Consider the following 17,971-nt stretch of genomic DNA (forward strand, 5'->3'; position numbering starts at 1 on the left):
AAAACCCAGTAGATAAGAAAAAAATCACAAGGCTTAAATTTCTTTTAATTGATATTGTACGCACAGCTGGCATTTGTTGCTATTTATTTTCACACCATCATGGCACAATTTCTTATGTACTGTACCATGACGTTCTCTCTGCAGCTGGCTCTGCCTGGCTCCACCAGTATGGCTAAGATCATCAGACTTGATAATCTCCGCTAATGCAATGCTTTCCCATAGAAAAGCATTGAGACGCTATTGCACATGAGCGGCAAAATGCCACGCTGTGCCTGTCAGCATCTCCTCATAGAGATGCATTAAATCAATGCATCTCTATGGGGAGCGTTCAGCACTGGGCCGGACTGGCCCACTGAGATACCAGGAAATTTCCCGGTGGGCCGTCGGCACCTGGGGCCGTGCAGACAGCTGTGTGTGCTTGCGGCCGCAGGGGGAGCTGTGCTGTCTCTGCTCTGCTCCCCAGCGCGCAACTTAATGAGACCGGGGCTGGAATATGATGTCATATTCCGGTCCCGTGCTCATTAAGTAGTGCGTGAGGTCGGGGGAGCAGAGCAGAGACAGCACAGCTCCCCCTGCAGCCGCCAGCACACCCAGCTGTCTGCCCTGCACAACCCCACCGGCCAGTCGCCCACAGGTAGCAATAATGTGTGTGTCTGTCAGTGTGAGTGTATGTGTGTGTGTGTCTGTGTCATGGTGTGTGTGCACCACATGGAGCGGCGGAACTGCCGCCAGTGCATCTGCACCGTGGCCCAAGCATTTAGGGCCACCCAATGGGCCCTATTATCTTCAGGGGCCCGGTCAGCGCTGTAATAGCGTGACTGGGCCCCTTAAAAAAAAAATGCAGCCGCAACGCAAGTGCTGCTGGGAAGAAGTGACGGCCGGGCGGTCACTTCCTCCCAGCTTACTCCGCACGGGAAGGAGAAAGCAGCCTGAAGGCCGAGAGGAGAGGCAGCCGAGTCACATCTTCCCCAGCCACCCAGGCTGAAAAATGAGGTGTGTGTGTGTATATGTATATGTGTATGTATGCCAGTATGTGTGTATGTATGCCAGTATGTGTGTATGTATGCCAGTATGTGTGTGTATGTATGTATGTATGTGTGTGTGTGTATGTATGTATGTGTGTGTATGTATGTATGTGTGTGTGTGTGTGTGTGTATGTATGCCAGTATGTGTGTGTGTGTGTATGTATGCCAGTATGTGTGTGTGTGTATGTATGCCAGTATGTGTGTGTGTGTATGTATGCCAGTATGTGTGTGTGTGTATGTATGCCAGTATGTGTGTGTGTGTGTGTATGTATGCCAGTGTGTGTGTGTATGTATGCCAGTATGTGTGTGTGTATGTATGCCAGTATGTGTGTGTGTATGTATGCCAGTATGTGTGTGTGTATGTATGCCAGTATGTGTGTGTGTATGTATGCCAGTATGTGTGTGTGTATGTATGCCAGTATGTGTGTGTGTATGTATGCCAGTATATGCGTGTGTGTATGTATGCCAGTATATGCGTGTGTGTATGTATGCCAGTATATGTGTGTTTGTGTATGTATGCCAGTATGTGTGTGTGTGTGTATGTATGCCAGTATGTGTGTGTGTGTGTATGTATGCCAGTATATGTGTGTGTATGTGTGTGTATGTATGCCAGTATGTGTGTGTGTGTGTATGTATGCCTGTATGTGTCTGTACGTCAGTATGTATGTATATATCAGTGTGTGTGTATATCAGTATGTATGTCTGCCTGTATGTATGTATATATGTCAGTGTGTGTGTATCTGTATCTCCTTATGCATGTGTGTGTCTGTATATGTGTGTGTGTGTCAGTATGCCTGTATGTGTGTATGTCTGTTTCAGTATTTGTATCTGTTAGTATGTGTGTATCTTTCTGTGTGTGTCTGTGTCCGTTTGTGTCTGTATGTGTATTCTTGTGGGCGAGATTTGGAGGCAGGCCCTATGGGCGGGCTTGGAGGCGAGCACCCGGGGGCCCAGACCTTGAGCTGTGTTATGGGCCCCAAAATTTCTGATGGCGGCCCTGTGTGTGTGTCTGTCATGGTGTGTGTGTGTGTGTGTGTGTCTGACTGTCTGTGTCATGGTGTGTGTGTGCCTGTCTGTCTGTGTCATGGTGTGTGTGTGTCTGTCATGATGTGTGTGTCTGTCTGTCTGTCTGTCATGGTATATGTGTGTGTGTTTAAAAATAGTGTTTTTACTCACTTTTTTTTTTTCACACGCTGTGCTGGTCTCTCCTCGACTGGCCCTGCCTCTTTGGCTGAGATCATCAAGCTTCATGATCTCAGCCAATCCAATGCTTTGCCATAGGATTGGCTGCAAAACGCTACACCAATCAGCATCTCCTCATAGAGATGCATTGAATCAATGTATCTCAATGGGGAACGTTCAGCGCCTCCAGAGGGTGGGGGCCCTGAATATACGTGCTGCACACTGTGCAGCACTGACACAGGAAATGCCTCTAGTGACCGTCTGAGTGACTGTCACTAGAGGTGTCACTAGGAAGCAATGTAAACACTGCCTTTTCTCTGAAAAGTCAGTGTTTACATTAAAACGCCTGCAGGGACAGGCTATAGACACCAGAACCCCTACATTAAGCTTAATGGTTCTGGTGACTATAGTGTCCCTTTAATAAAAAGTGCTCAAGAAATTATTCAGATTAGCAGAACACTATAAGACAAATCTTGACTGCTCTTTACAATTCAGCCAGTGAAACCGTTTCCGTCTTTTTTTTTTTTTTTTTTTTTTAACACGAGAGGAATATATGTCTCTTGCTAATTTTGTTCCCACTTATTTTATTTTTTTTTCTTCAAAAGACGCTCTCACACCCTGTTATTTTTAGTTTCTTCTGTAATATGTGTCTGAAACGAGATAATGCTTTGTGAAAAGATAATTTTACCTATGTCCACATATAATTAGATCACTTGGTGTCTCTTACAGGCTAATCTCTAATCAAGGCTTTATTAATGCCAAGCCAAGGAAAATCCTGCTTTATTTTATGTGCTGTGAAAATGAAAATTATTTGCACTCATTCTGACATTATAGGAGTTTGCAGTGCATACACCTTGGGGTGGAATAGAATTAACCCTTTCTGGATTTATGCAGGAGACTATTTCAGATCTGATGGAAAGCCAAGACTTGAAATTATATATATATATTTTTTCTTCTAAGGCTTTGCATTGTAATCATGAATTTAACAGGGCACAGCAATGCCTTCCAGACATATATTAAAGACACCTTGCTATAATTTGGGACTGAATGAATGTAACCTGAAAATATTAAATAACAGCTCAAATATATACAGTTGCAAGAAAAAGTATGTGAACCCTTTGGAATGATATGGATTTCTGCCCAAATTGGTCATAAAATGTGATCTGATCATCATCTAAGTCACAACAATAGACAATCACAGTCTGCTTAAACTAATAACACACAAAGAATGAAATGCTTTTTTTTCGCCATGTTTTTATTGAACATACCATGTAAACATTCACAGTGCAGGTGGAAAAAGTATGTGAACCCTTGGATTTAATAACTGGTTGAACCTCCTTTGGCAGCAATAACTTTAACCATGATGATCAGATCACATTTTAAGACCAATTTGTGCAGAAATCCATATCATTCCAAAGGGTTCACATACTTTTTCTTGCAACTGTATATATTTGTTTACTTGTCTGAGTGTTTAGGCACCAAACAAAAAAATCTTTAGCAACAAACAAAATACATTTTTCAAATCCATGTCTGTATTATTTGTTCTGCATTGGATGGAATGTGTATGTCCAACTGCTGTTGAATTGAATTTGCCGTTTCAATTGAAACTTGCTGTTTCAATTAAGTATGTGTTTATTTGTCATTCTTTTTGTGGTTTTTTTTTTTTCCAGTGTGGAAAGGAAGGATCCGCTAGCTGCCTTAGCCAGAGAATATGGAGGATCCAAGAGAAATGCTCTGCTGAAATGGTGTCAGAAGAAGACAGAAGGCTATACGGTGAGTTAAGAATTGTAACAATATGAAGGGAAGAGTGCAATGGTTTAAGGCAGGTGTACCCAAAAGGTAGATCCCCAGATGTTGTAGAACTACAACTCCCATGATGCTTCCATGCCTTTAGAATGCCTTAGCATCATGGAAGCTGTAGTTTTCAAACATCTGTTGATCTACCTTTTGGGCACCTCTGGTTTAGGCCAATTATATTTGATTTGGTAATATAAATATAACGGCATATAGAAAGTAACATTCTAATTGCTGATACAAACGCAAACACTGCTTAACTCTTTGTTTTTGAGTGGATGGGTTGTACATTTCTAATCTGCTTTACTGAAGATATGTATAAGAGATTTAGTTAATGCGTCTTTATAAATCCATTTTATATCTTAAAACGAATGCTTTGCTGTATAATTAACTGCTTTCTCTGACTGAGAGGAGCTCGCCGCTGGTTTGACATTACACAGGGACTGTTGTATGTTTACACCCGAGTGCTTAAACCATAGTGCGCTTGCTTTGTACTTATCGTAAATATCAAGCAGGCGGCCACCCAGGAGTATCATAAAGCTTCCAGGAACGTATTTAGTTTTGTGCAATTTGTTATATGGCCATAGATGGTCTGTTATTCAGGCTTATGGAACATAAATAATGTTCTGTGTACACTGAATGCGGCAGTATTCAATAAAGATGCAAACTCGTATTGTTTTACATTATTTATTGCAGCATATTATTTGTATATTATCTAACCTCTGAGTATGTCTTGGGTCCTTTTCTGTGCATTATTTATAATGCTACAGGTGTATAATAGTTTATTATTAGGAGAGAATAAAACTCATTACTCATACAGTGTTTTTACTCTTCTGGCACGATCTGCCATATTTTTGTATAATAGTTGATTATTAATTTTTTTTTTTTGTTAATGGTCAAAGGTAAAATTTGCAATAATCTGCTAGTATGCTTTAACCCCTTAAGGGCCAAGGCTCTTTTGAGAGGAGACGGATTTGTGATCAAGAACCTTTTTTAGCTTTGTAGTCATGCATTTTTGTCTCGATTTTGCATTTAGTAATTCTAACTCAACAATTTCAGTTGAAGCAAAATAACTTAAAATAGATTTACTAATTAGTCTTGACTGTCAACATGTCCAGTAAGTCTATGAGTTTGGTCATTTTTTCGAAGTTTTAATACAAACATTGTAAGTAGTGAATTAAAGTTCTAAAGCTAAACCAATATTTGGCATACTGAGATTGACAACTTTAATAGCAGTCACAGGATCCAAAACAGCTACACAAAAGTATATATTTGTAGATATTTTGACATTTATCATTTAAGACTTTTATCACCGACCTGTTGGTTCTATTTTTTTTATTTTGTATTTGTCACACAATTTATTTACACAGAGAATTTTACAGACAACGTCTCTCCCATTTCTGTAAAGATGCCATATTGGTATTCTGATTCTGTTCTTGAATATAGTGACATATATACCTTTAGAAACCGTTTTAACGCATTTTATAGATAAATATAACCAATTAAAGGAGAAAATATTTCCTAAAACAACAGAACTTGCACTGCCAAGAGGTTGGAAGAAGTTTTTTAATTCTGGTTTGTTTGGCAAGTCTTTATTTCTGGTTTTATTCTGTGCAGTAGAGGTTTTAGGAATATGTGGTGTACAGCGCTACGGAATCTGATGGCGCTATATAAATAATAAAATAATAATAATAATAATATATATATTGCATTCAATGAGTGGAACTGCTGAATAAGCCGACTGCCTTCATGCTATGTCTGTTGTCAATTTGTTTATAGTACAGTTTAATGGGAGGAGTATTGTGCTCAGTGTGCACATTCAAAAGGAGTGACCGTGAACAGCAAATAGGAAAATAAATTATCCCCTTTGGTATTAATGATCCAGGGAACTCTGAGAGGCGCAGCGATTTAAGTTAATTACTGCTGTTAAATGCCCCTTTGGATAGAGTGGGTATCTGTCATTATCTATAGCTCACAATTCTACAAGCTAAAAAAAATATAAAAATAAAATAATAAACATGCAGCGCTAAAAAGCAAATTCCAACTTCCTCATATACATTGTTGACTTCTAAACAAGAGTTCTGATGACAGGATTCTATGTGGGTTGAATTGTGAGCACACAGAACCCATTCACCAGGAGATGATGTGTAACGGATCGACGGGCACCCCGACTGGGTACCTCCGTTAAAGGATGCTCCTAGCGTTTCCTGAGGACTCCAAGCACTCTGGCAGACACCACAATCACCGAACCGGAGAAGCATATAAATTCTCTCAAGCATATGAATGCTATAAACAGCTGAATAGGCAGAACCATACGAATAGGTTCAGACTCCTAGCAGTCAAACTGGAACAGCATACAATAAATCCTTCCCCAATAATGAGACGACACTTCACTTTGAGGGTTAAGCAGGAACTCCCTGTACTGGCACATACAGCCTCTTTTATTCACAATCCACAAAACATAGTACTGCCCACAGAATTTTGCAGAACAACCAACAAACACATTACAACACATACAATGCAAGTACAGCAGCCAATCAGACACAATGGGACAATAGAAACACACCCAGCATATATTACTGTATCAATTACTGTATCTACTCAATTATCTCCAAGCTGAAAAGTTACACTTTTTATACATTTTTATAACTTTGTGAGTTAACATCGTACATACATAAAACTTATATTATTTTAAACAGTATGACTTGGGGACAAACATATCCAAAATTCACTTGAATAGGTTTAGGGGTTTAACGGTTAGGTTGAAGTCCTTTGTTTTCACTTGCAAGCATGGCTTTTCCTGCCCAAACCATTTCCCACTGGTTTGGCAGTGTCCCTGGGACAACACCCTGCTGGAGAGAGAACAATGGATCCGGGGGAGGGGAAGAGGAAGTGTCCAAAAAGTTTCAGTATGTCCATACACCGTTTTTAAAAGGCCAGCACAGTACAATAAAAGTCCATTCACTGTGCTTAAAGGGCCAGTAGCCGCACAATAAAATACAATATGATCAAATATTGCATTCAAAAGTGCAACTTTACCAGGGGCCATAGTCAGCAGGTAGGAGGCGGGCAGCCAGGCCTCTCCAATGCCCAGTGGCGAGTCGGGTTCTGCCACATTTCTCCCCTTTCCTATGGAGACTATCCAGACTCCAGACCTCCAGTCGGTCTGGGGCTCTGATAGTCGGCAGGCCTTTCTCAAAGGGTGTAGTTGTCCAGGTGGGCCCCTGCCACTTGTGCCTAGTTGTAGATCCATGGCTTGGGGGGAAGGTAACCAGGGTGCCCTCTCCCCTGGTTGAACAAAGCTGTTGCTGGGGGGAAGGGGTAACAGGCTCCTCTTCCTGCCACACCATCTTTGGTTGTAGGGGAAAACAGCCTGCCTCTCCTTCCAATACATTGTCCTGTTGTTGGGGACCAGGACAGACTGTCCATATCTCCAGTGGTGCAGGTGCAGAGACTACGGTCCCATCTGCACTGTTGTGGGGCTTACTGTCTCCCCTTGGTGGGCTAGGTTTCCGCTGGGGAAAGGGGGTAACCAACCTGAACCATAAACTGCTGCTGGGAAGAGGTGGTAACAAGCTCCTCTCCCTGAACCGTAGACTGTCTCTGGGGAGAGGGGGTAACACGCTCCTCTCCCTGAACCGTAGACTGCCGCTGGGGAGAAGGGGTAACCAGCTCCTCTCCCTGACACTCTCTCTGCTGGTGGAGAGGGGGACCAGCTGTCTCCCCTTTCAATATATGGTCCTGCTGCTGTGGAGGAAGGACGGCACCTTTGTCTTCCTGGGACTCACTGGACTGTAGGGGAGAGGGACCACCTGTCTCCTCTCCTAAGAACACACACTGCCGCTGGGGAGGAAGGATGACACCTTCAGCTCCCTGGGACACACACTGCCGATGGAGAGCTGGGCCGACTGTCCAGCCTCCCTGTAGGGCCGGTAGAGAGACCGCAGTCCCATCTCCACCTGCCATCTGTGGGTCTTCCCAGTACCAGTCCGTGAAGTCCCTCAACATTCTTGAGTAAGGGCCACCTGCTTCCGCACCTGGCAACTCCGGCTGCTGCTGGGGATCTGGACCGGCTTCCCAGCATCCCGGTGGAGAGACCCATCTCCACCTGCCTGTTGTGGTTCCTCACAGGACCTGTCTATGAGGACCCCCACTTCGGGTTCCTCCCGCCGCCTCAGTGGGAGACGGCTAACCTCCTCGGATGCAGCCTCTACTCGGCTGCTGTAACGCTCCTGCCGCTGAGCATACTCCCTCTCTTTCGCCCACCGGAATTCTCGGCCCAGCCTTGTGTTTCGCTCGGCCATGACCTGGTTCCAGATCACCCGGCGTGTCTCCATGGGTACATCATCCCCATACTGGGCCACTTGCTGCCTTACTCCGGCCAGCGAATTATCTCCAGAGATAGAGCCTTCCATACTTGTCTGCTCCAAGTCGCTGGATACCTCTGCTCCCAGGGGCGCTGCACGAGTGCTAGCATTGCCCTCAATTTGTAACTCCACGAACTGTGTCTCCGAGCTGCTTTAGCTCGCACTAGTACGCCATCCCACCGCTTGCCACCAATGTAACGGATCGACGGGTACCTCCGTTAAAGGATGCTCCTAGCGTTTCCTGAGGACTCCAAGCACTCTGGCAGACACCACAATCACCGAACCAGAGAAGCATATAAATTCTCTCAAGCATATGCATGCTATAAACAGCTGAATAGGCAGAACCATACGGATAGGTTCAGACTCCTAGCAGTTAAACTGGAACAGCATACAATAAATCCTTCCCCAATAATGAGACGACACTTCACTTTTAGGATTAAGCAGGAACTCCCTGTACTAACACATACAGCCTCTTTTATTCACAATCCACAAAACATAGTACTGCCCACAGGGTTTTGCAGAACAACCAATAAACACATTACAACACATACAATGCAAGTACAGCAGCCAATCAGACATAATGGGACAATAGAAACACACCCAGCATATTCCTCCCCTCTGCTTAGGAGATAATTGAGTCAATTACTGTATCTACTCAATTATCTCCAAGCTGAAAAGTTACACTTTTTATACATTTTTATAACTTTGTGAGTTAACATCGTACATACATACAACTTATATTATTTTAAACAGTATGACTTGGGGACAAACATATCCAAAATTCACTTGAATAGGTTCAGGGGTTTAACGGTTAGGTCGAAGTCCTTTGTTTTCACTTGCAAGCATGGCTTTTCCTGCCCAAACCAGTTCCCACTGGTTTGGCAGTGTCCCTGGGACAACACCCTGCTGGAGAACAATGGATCCGGGGGAGGGGAAGAGGAAGTGTCCAAAAAGTTTCAGTATGTCCATACACTGTTTTTAAAAGGCCAGCACAGTACAATAAAAGTCTATTCACTGTGCTTAAAGGGCCAGTAGCCGCACAATAAAATACAATATGCCCAAATATTGCATTCAAAAGTACAACTTTACCAGGGGCCATAGTCAGCAGGTAGGAGGTGGGCAGCCAGGCCTCTCCAATGCCCAGTGGCGAGGCGGGTTCCGCCACATGATGTATTACTAGCATTTTGACTATCAAGTGTATAGAATTCTATTTCTAAAGCAGATTGTTTAATGCTACGTATGGTGGAGTCACTTTATTGTGTGTGACACTATAGATAAAGACTGTAAATACAAAGATAAGGAACCAATTATCCCATGTAATCCGCATTGTTACCTTGTCAATTCCACTCAAAATTGGACTATGTTGGTTTGCTGCGAGCATCGACTTTGGTAATTCTTTGTGTCCCTGTGCAAGCAGGATCCAGGAAGTGGGTAGCTTTAAAATCTTTGGTTTGTGTCAAACTGCTCAAAAGCAGTTTGACACAGAACCAGGGATAATACTAGTAGTGGTTATGGTGCTTAGATTGTCCCTATAGGCCAGGGGTCCTCAAAGTGTGGCTCTCCAGATGTTGCTGAACTACAACTCCCATGAATCTCTGGCTATCTATGTAATCCAAAGAATCATGGGAGTTCAGTAACATATGAGGCCGGAGTTGGAGGACCCCTGCTATAGGCTTTCTCAATACGTAATTAGTAATCATTACAGCTCATTCTAGCGGTTATTGTGTAATGAAACATTGGGCACTTTCCCCCGTGGTATGTGTCAGACTGTTATTGAGTAGACTGTTTTCCGGACCCTCTTTTTCAGCATAGATAATATGGAAGTGCAATTTAGCATTATCCGTCCAACCCTAGGTACCCGTGATAGTCTGGTGGTAAATATACTTGTATTATTATTAGAGTATTTAATCTTTACCGCCTCTGCTGTGACAGTAGTTCATGCATGTACAACTACTTTTGTTTAAAAAAAAAAAAAAAAAAAGAAGGTATTTCTTAATTTTAGCCTCAATTTTTCTCTTTTCAGTCTACTTATGATGCTGGCTTGTTTTACCTCCCCTTCTGCTAAAGAAGGCATTGCCTCTTTACTTTGCACTATGATTCTTGCAGGTTTACAATAAGTTGAAATATACAGTATAGGTTAAGATGTACTTAATATTCTGGTTACTTTTCATAATGTTTTCTCACATTGTTTGCTTAGTTTTAAGTTACTCAGATTAATAACTCCCAGATCAATGTATTCTTTTATTTTGGGTGCTGGGCTGTTGTAATGTCATTTTCGTATTTAGTATTTTATTAACTTGTCTGACATTTTTAGAATAATAATATATATATATATAACCTAAACTCTGCTTGCATATTTGTGAATGCTGGTGATTTTTATGGTTTGTTAATATTATTTCTAGGACAAAATATGAACTTGTCACATTTATATGATATAACATCAATGTGGTTTATTGTGGGAAGAGTGCTTTGGAAGGTTTTCGGAGTTGCCATAATCTGTAGCTCTGATCGGGATAGAAATTTAAATGATCATAATTCTGGATAAATGTTGTCATTAATCCTATTTAGTGTCTTGTGAATTCTGTGACCCATGTTGCTGTATTCAGTAAGAAGAGAACTCGGTTTTATGTTTGTGTGAGTAGATTCAAAGATAAAATTAGAATCTTTTAAGTCCCCTTCTGAATAGTGGAGCAGAGGGCATAGCTGCAAGCTTAAAAAAAGCACATTTGGAAATATTAAACCTTACCTATCATGTCAAATACGGCATAATATGACATCTTCCTGCCTTGGTTATAGACTACAAATATGGAAATTGTGAATGACTTTCCACAACCTAGCTACTCCACGTGACATTAATTATTCCACATCTCTTAGTATATGGGGGAATGTAGGGATGTTTTTTGTACCTGCAAGCAACCCACCCATACCCAGTGGCCATATTACAGAAAGAGGAAATATTTTAATCTGTTGATTTACTGAGGATATTGCACCTTGCATTAGTCATTCTGTTTTTTTATGTAGAGGAGGCTAGCCAGGGTACCTGAGACAAAGGCATACATCCCTAGTGTCCCTAGGAGGCACAGTGCCTATTTTGGGACCAAACAACTCTTTTCTTTCCTGATCTCTTTTCTCTACAGCAATAATACTGACCGTAATGTATCTTTAAACTACAATAAATGTGTTTAGAAATCCATCTGTGTAAATAAGATACATTGTTCTTGTTCTAAACTACATTTTTAGTTGCATTAATTGTCATTAGTAAGTTACTTAAAATGTCATTAGTATTACTAATGCTATAGTGTTTCTTTAAAAGAGCAATTTGCATTCAAATCATGTGCTTGATGTCAGCTGTGTATATTGAACTCATTTGCTTGAACCTTCTGACTGCTGATATAATTCCCATTTGTGGATATACGGTCTGTATGTTTTAGGTTAATGGTTCACATTGCATGGCCCATAAACACATACAAGAGACAAATATTCAGTTAAACAATGGCAGTGTAACCATGCAGATCGGGTTAGACTGTAAAAAAAAAAAAAAAGCAAAAAAAAAACTATATATATCTATATCTATATATATATATATATATATATATATATATATATAGATATAGATATAGATATATATATATATATATATATATAGATATATATAGTTTTTTAATCCTGGCAATATAATCCCTGATTATTGCTGTGGTATCTCAGCTGTTGATTGTATGATGGAAATTGAAAGCATTTTCTGATGGGATGCCTCCACAAATTAAAGAAATATACAAATGTGGGTACATACATAGGAGAAGGGGAGGGAGCATGGTGCCTTGAAACGTGGGTAAAGGCAGTATTTTTTAGGGGGAATATGTAAATATAACAGCGTACCTCTAAATATCTTTTATATGAACCTCAATAGGAAAGTATTGTTTAGGGAGGCTTTAAGGAACCTTTAAACAAGATAGAGAAAAAAAAAATATGAACAATAGTGTGAACCAATAGTGGAACAAAGTGTAAGACAAATGCACACTCACACTTTTAAGAGCTAAATACACTTAGCTCTAGTGGAAATAGCTTGTGGGTCTGTAGAGGCGACCCTTCTTTATGCTGGATGTTGTCCTAAATGTAAGCTCAGAAGAGATATAGACATAGGTTAGTACAGTAAGTACTAGTGAATATCCCAAAATAGTTTTACAAATGAATACTCACAAAGGCAGAGCCAATTCCAGGCTCTATAGACAGTGCAGTGTGTGGTATAAGGACCACACTACCTTTTTTATAAGTAGCAGGTACGGAGATGTTAAATACTAAAAAACTATGTAATTTATTAATTTAACAACAAATATTAAAAAAGTAGATAAACAGACTCTCGCTATTGCCAGGACGCGCTTCGTCACTAACAATCTGGGCTGCTTCAGCTGGGCAATCTCTAGTGAAAGTCTGAAGGTACTTGGTCCTGCTTATTATACCCCCTTAATAGGGGGATAATAGTCCTCCAGTTTGGAAAACGCGTGCTTTCTCCACTGCGCCGGGAGTGCGTTACATTCCAAGCCTCCTTCTCATTAGGAATTGCATCTCGGCATCCATTTCCTCATATGCGTCCCATTTTGTAATTTTTCGGTTTCGTCATTTCCGGTCGTCGAGAGGACCTTTTCCTGGGTTTCAGCGGCCATGTTTGCGTTTTATCTTGATGCTGGTTACGGAAGTGTAGTAGTTTCTTGGTCCATATAACCATGGGTTATAAGTCTCTTATAACGATATCCATATATATAAAATCAAGGGAACATGGGAAATGGAAATATTTACAAACTACCCGGTAAATAACTTACAATATGACAATACAGTTGTTTGTAGAGAGAGATTGTACAAATTAAACTAATTGAAATTATTCAAAATTACTTATTAGGGAATGCATATCTTGTCTAACTTATAAATTGCTTTTATTATTAATTATATTTATTGAAAATGATTTCTTAAAAAGAAAAGAAGATTTCTTTACAACTATTTACTGATTAAATGATCAAGGGCTAAACGATAAAAAGAATAGAGACATCCTTGGTTGCAATGCTGTGTAAAAACAACTGCAACCTATGGTCACCTATGGCCGTTATATTGATGATATTATTTTTATTTGGAAAGGTAATGATGATCAACTCAAGAACTTTATAACCTTTTTAAATACCTGGGGCATTAAACTAACAAGCCAGTGGAGTCAGGAAGGAATAATATTCCTTGATCTATGTTTCTATATAGAAAATTGTATAATTAGGACAAAAAAAACACTTAAGACAGTGGAATCTAATAGTTTTTTAGATTGAGAGAGCTGCCATTTCTCTCCATGGCTGGAGAAAGCTCCAAAATTACAATTCTTGAGAATTAGACGCAATTGTACTGACGAACAAACATACGAAGAACAATCTGTGCGTATTAAGCAGGAATTTGTGGAAAAAAGATATGAAGAGACTAAATGAAAAAAATTTTTTAGATCAAAACAACAGAAAGAGAACAACTATTACAATATAAGAAAAAAAGCACTAGTCCAATTGATGAAGACCCGTTTATCTGTTATTTTAATATGGAAAATAGGAAAATCAGAGGAATACTACATTTTGGCCCATACTTTTACAAGACGCAGCTTTGAAAATGATCTTACTAAATCAACCAATTTTTATACATAGAGGAGTTAACAATTTTAAAGATGTTTTAGCTCTGAGTTTTATTAAAGATAAAACAGAGCAAAATAATTTTTTTAATAACCAGAAAGTTTTTTTTTGCTTGCGGTCATTGTTTAGCTTGCAAAAGAACAGGGGGAAAGAAAAGACATCTAAAAGAGTTTACAAAAGATGGAATGACGCACTCTATTAAGGAATTAATAACATGCTTTTCTAAATATCATATATCTTTTAAAATGCCCATGTGGTCTTTGCTATATAGGCAAGACCACTAGGGCACTACATACCCGAATAGAGGAACATGTCAGAAACATCCCAAAACCCAAAAAGTTTTGAACTACAGAGTGTATCATTTTGTTGATAAAATCTTGAGTATCCTTTAAGCATGTTTGTAATTGTGCCACTGTGGGTTTACAAAAGAAATCTACAAACTTGGCTACTGGCTCCAATGCTCCTGCCCGAGCAGATACTATAGGTCTGCCCGGTGGCTTTTGTGGATCTTTGTGTATCTTTGGTAGGGTGTACAGTATCGGAATTTTCGGATGTTTGTTTAATAAAAATGCTGCCGTGTGGTGGTCAATCCAATTTGCTGTAACGCCCAACTGAATCCAATTGTGTATGTTGGTGCTGATCTTATCTGTAGGATCAAAAGTTAGTTTTTTGTATGTCTTAATATCAGACATCTGTGTCAGGATTTCTGTTCTGTAGTCGATTTAATCTTGTAAGACGATGGCTCCCCCTTTATCTGCGGATCGGATCACTAGTGTGTCATCTTCACTCAAATCCTTTAGGGCAGTTCTTTCGGTGCGTGTCAAATTATCTGGCCTGTCTACTTGTTGAGACATAATTTTGTTCATATCCGTTTTGAGGATAGTTGAAAACGTTTTGATTGAATGATGAACATTCTTGGGTTCCCATATGCTTTTTAATTTGAATTGAGAACCTGTTCTTGGTGTTAACGTATTTTGTAGAGCTTGTATATTTAGTGTTCTGTTGATCTTAAATAATTCAATATCCATCTTGAACTGCTCTGGTTTGGAGGTGGGTACACATGTGAGTCCTTTGGATAATACATTGATGTGATCAGAATTTAGAATTTTAGATGATAGATTGAAAATGGGATTAATTTCCTCTTTATTGGTGGTTTTGACCTTGTGTTTATATATTCTATTCTTTTGTCCTCTTCTAATGGGTCTCCATCTTTTGAACCTCTTCTTGGGCGTGTGGATTTGCCTGGAGGATCGTTGGTGTGCTGTGCCATCTCTAAAAAAGTTGAGGAGTGTGATTGATGTGTTGCTCGCATGGGACCTCCTTGGCTTGAATCAGACCTAGTTTCTGTTTCAGAAGTAGATTCTGCTGAGCTAGTTTCAATGGAAACGAACTGTGGTTTGCGAACTCGCTGTCTATTCCTTTGGAATGATGGTTTACGTCTTTCTCCCGTAATCCAATGATACAACTGGTGATGTGTGTAATCAAAGTTAACTTTTTCTAGCTTCTGTTTTTTAAATCTTATGAGTTCATTCCTGTATCTCATGATTTCGTCTTATAGTTTTATCATATATTGAGTAGAAGAAGCTGCATTTAAAGTGGTTACGTGAGACATTTCAAATTTGTTAATTTAGTCCTTAGTGAATACTAGCTCATTTTTAACCTCATCCACCACTATAATCATCCAATCAAGTGAGCACTTGTTGGCGATTCCTATCCATTTTTTACAGAATTCTGGATTTTGTCTCCCAATAGTAGGTGAGTTCCTTACCCTGAAGCCTCTTGGAATTCTTTTCGCACGATAATAGTCAGAGATGAATATTCCATGTAGATCTAAGTCCACTTCCCGTCTCTTTAATTTCATTAAATCATTATACAAGTCTTTGATGGAGTCTGTATGAATCGGGTCAGCTGTGGTATTAGGCCATAAGATGTTTTCTGCCTCTTGAGCTGAAATTTGAATTACTTCAGCTGTGTCAGCTAGGGCTCCAGCCCTCAAAAGAAAATCCTCCATGATAAAGCTTGATACAGGGGTTGCACTTAATAGGTGCAAATTTACCAAAACAAAACAAAACAAAATAAACCTGGAGGTGCAGCAGACAGTGTGGCACTACACACTATATATGTACAAATATTTACAAATTCTGGCACTCTTCCCCCCAAAAAATCTCTCAGAAGAATTCAGACCAAGGTGCTTCTCAGTGCTAAATATAAAATCCAAAGAAATGAGAGGACTCACTGGATTTAGAAAACGGTGTATTTAAATACTAGGCAAACAAATCAAATATATATATATTTGTGGGTTTTAGTACAGTGTTCATCTCACAGTTTAGGTGAGAGCTGTCCCTTTTGTTGCTGCCAATTACTGTGAAGGGCTTTATTATTATTTTTAATTATAAATACAGGTTTAGAAGTTCATTGGGTTGCAGTTGTTTTTCCTCAGCATTGCAACCAGGGATGTCTCTAAAAACAATTCGTTTTGTTTTTAAGAAATCATTTTTAATAAATATATGTGCAATATTTATTCATTAATAATAAAAGGAGTTTATAAGTTAGACAAGATATGCATTCCCTAATAAGTAATTTCAATTAGTTTCATTCGTACAATCTCTCTCTATAAACTGTATTGCTATATTGTAAGTTTTTTAGTTTGTAAATATTTTTATTTCTTATGTTCCCTTGATTGTGTGTGTGTGTATATATGTGTGTATGTATGTATGTGTGTGTGTGTGTGTATATATATATATATATATATATATATATATATATATATATATATAGATATATAGATATATAGATATATAGATATATAGAGAGAGAGAGAGAGAGAGATTGTTATAAGAGACTTATAACCCATGGGACTATATATTGACCAAGAAACTACAACACTTCCGTAACCAGTATCCAGATGGAACGCAAACATGACCACTGACACGCAGGAAAAGGTCCTCACTAAAGGATCCTAACAAGTATAGCTTGGGGGAAAGACGAGAAAGGGGGGATACGATAGAAACATTTAAATACATAAAGGGAAATAACACAGTAATGGAGGAGACTATATTTTAAAAAAGAAAAACTACCACAACAAGAGGACATAGTCTTAAATTAGAGGGACAATGGTTTAAAAATAATTTCAGGAAGTATTACTTTACTGAGAGGGTAGTGGATGCATTGAATAGCCTTCCAGCTGAAGTGGTAGAGGTTAACACAGTGGAGTTTAAGCATGTGTGGGATAGGCATAAGGCTATTCTAACTATGAGAGAAGGCCAGGGACTAATGAAAGTATTTAGAAAATTGGGCAGACTAGATGGGCCGAATGGTTCTTATCTGCCGCAACATTCCATGTTTCTATGATTCACACAGTTACACGCTATTGTTCGTATTTTTTTTTTCTCTATCTTGTTTAAAGATACTTAAATCCTCCCCAAACAATACTTTCCTATTTAGGTTCATATAAAATAGATATTTTGAGGTACGCTGTTATATTCACCTATTCTATTTGTAATGAGTGCTACACTGTATTTTGGTTTTTGGTTCTTTTGGGTAGTGTATGGGAAGATAACACGTCACAGTGTGATGGCAGCTACATTATTGGTAATTTTCTTTCACACATTTACTTTAATTTTGTTCGGAAATAAACGCTAAATACACGTTAAATTTCATCTTTATGTACACAGGTCTGGTTATTATCTTAAAAAAAAAAAAAACATGCTCTTTCCTAGCTTTATGGAGAAGTTATCTCCTGTGACCTCTATTGTTACACAATAACACTGATGACGTTAAGTAGTGCTCCACGGATGTGTCAGGGGTTATAGATGGGAATGAGAACAGGATGCATAGAAAATAGATCATTCATAAGAGTTATGTCACTGCAACATCTCTGGGGACAAATTAAAGTCTGGTGGGCATGGTAAAAAAGTCCAGTTAAATAGAGAATAGGCTAGGTTCACATCAG

The 17,971-nt window shown here is 39.4% G+C and overlaps 1 protein-coding gene across 4 annotated transcripts in view; it reads left to right on the top strand.

The window, feature by feature from the left end:
• Nucleotides 1–17,971, top strand: part of SPECC1 (sperm antigen with calponin homology and coiled-coil domains 1) — a 454,997-nt gene that overhangs the window by 356,075 nt on the left and 80,951 nt on the right. For all 4 annotated transcript variants that reach the window (XM_063450042.1, XM_063450041.1, XM_063450043.1 and 1 more), the window contains one exon: nucleotides 3,878–3,980. In XM_063450042.1, the coding sequence (XP_063306112.1) occupies nucleotides 3,878–3,980 (103 nt within the window). The remainder of the gene's footprint in view (nucleotides 1–3,877; nucleotides 3,981–17,971) is intronic.

The sequence above is a fragment of the Pelobates fuscus genome, chromosome 1 (assembly GCF_036172605.1).
Source record: "Pelobates fuscus isolate aPelFus1 chromosome 1, aPelFus1.pri, whole genome shotgun sequence".
Lineage (NCBI taxonomy): Eukaryota > Metazoa > Chordata > Amphibia > Anura > Pelobatidae > Pelobates > Pelobates fuscus.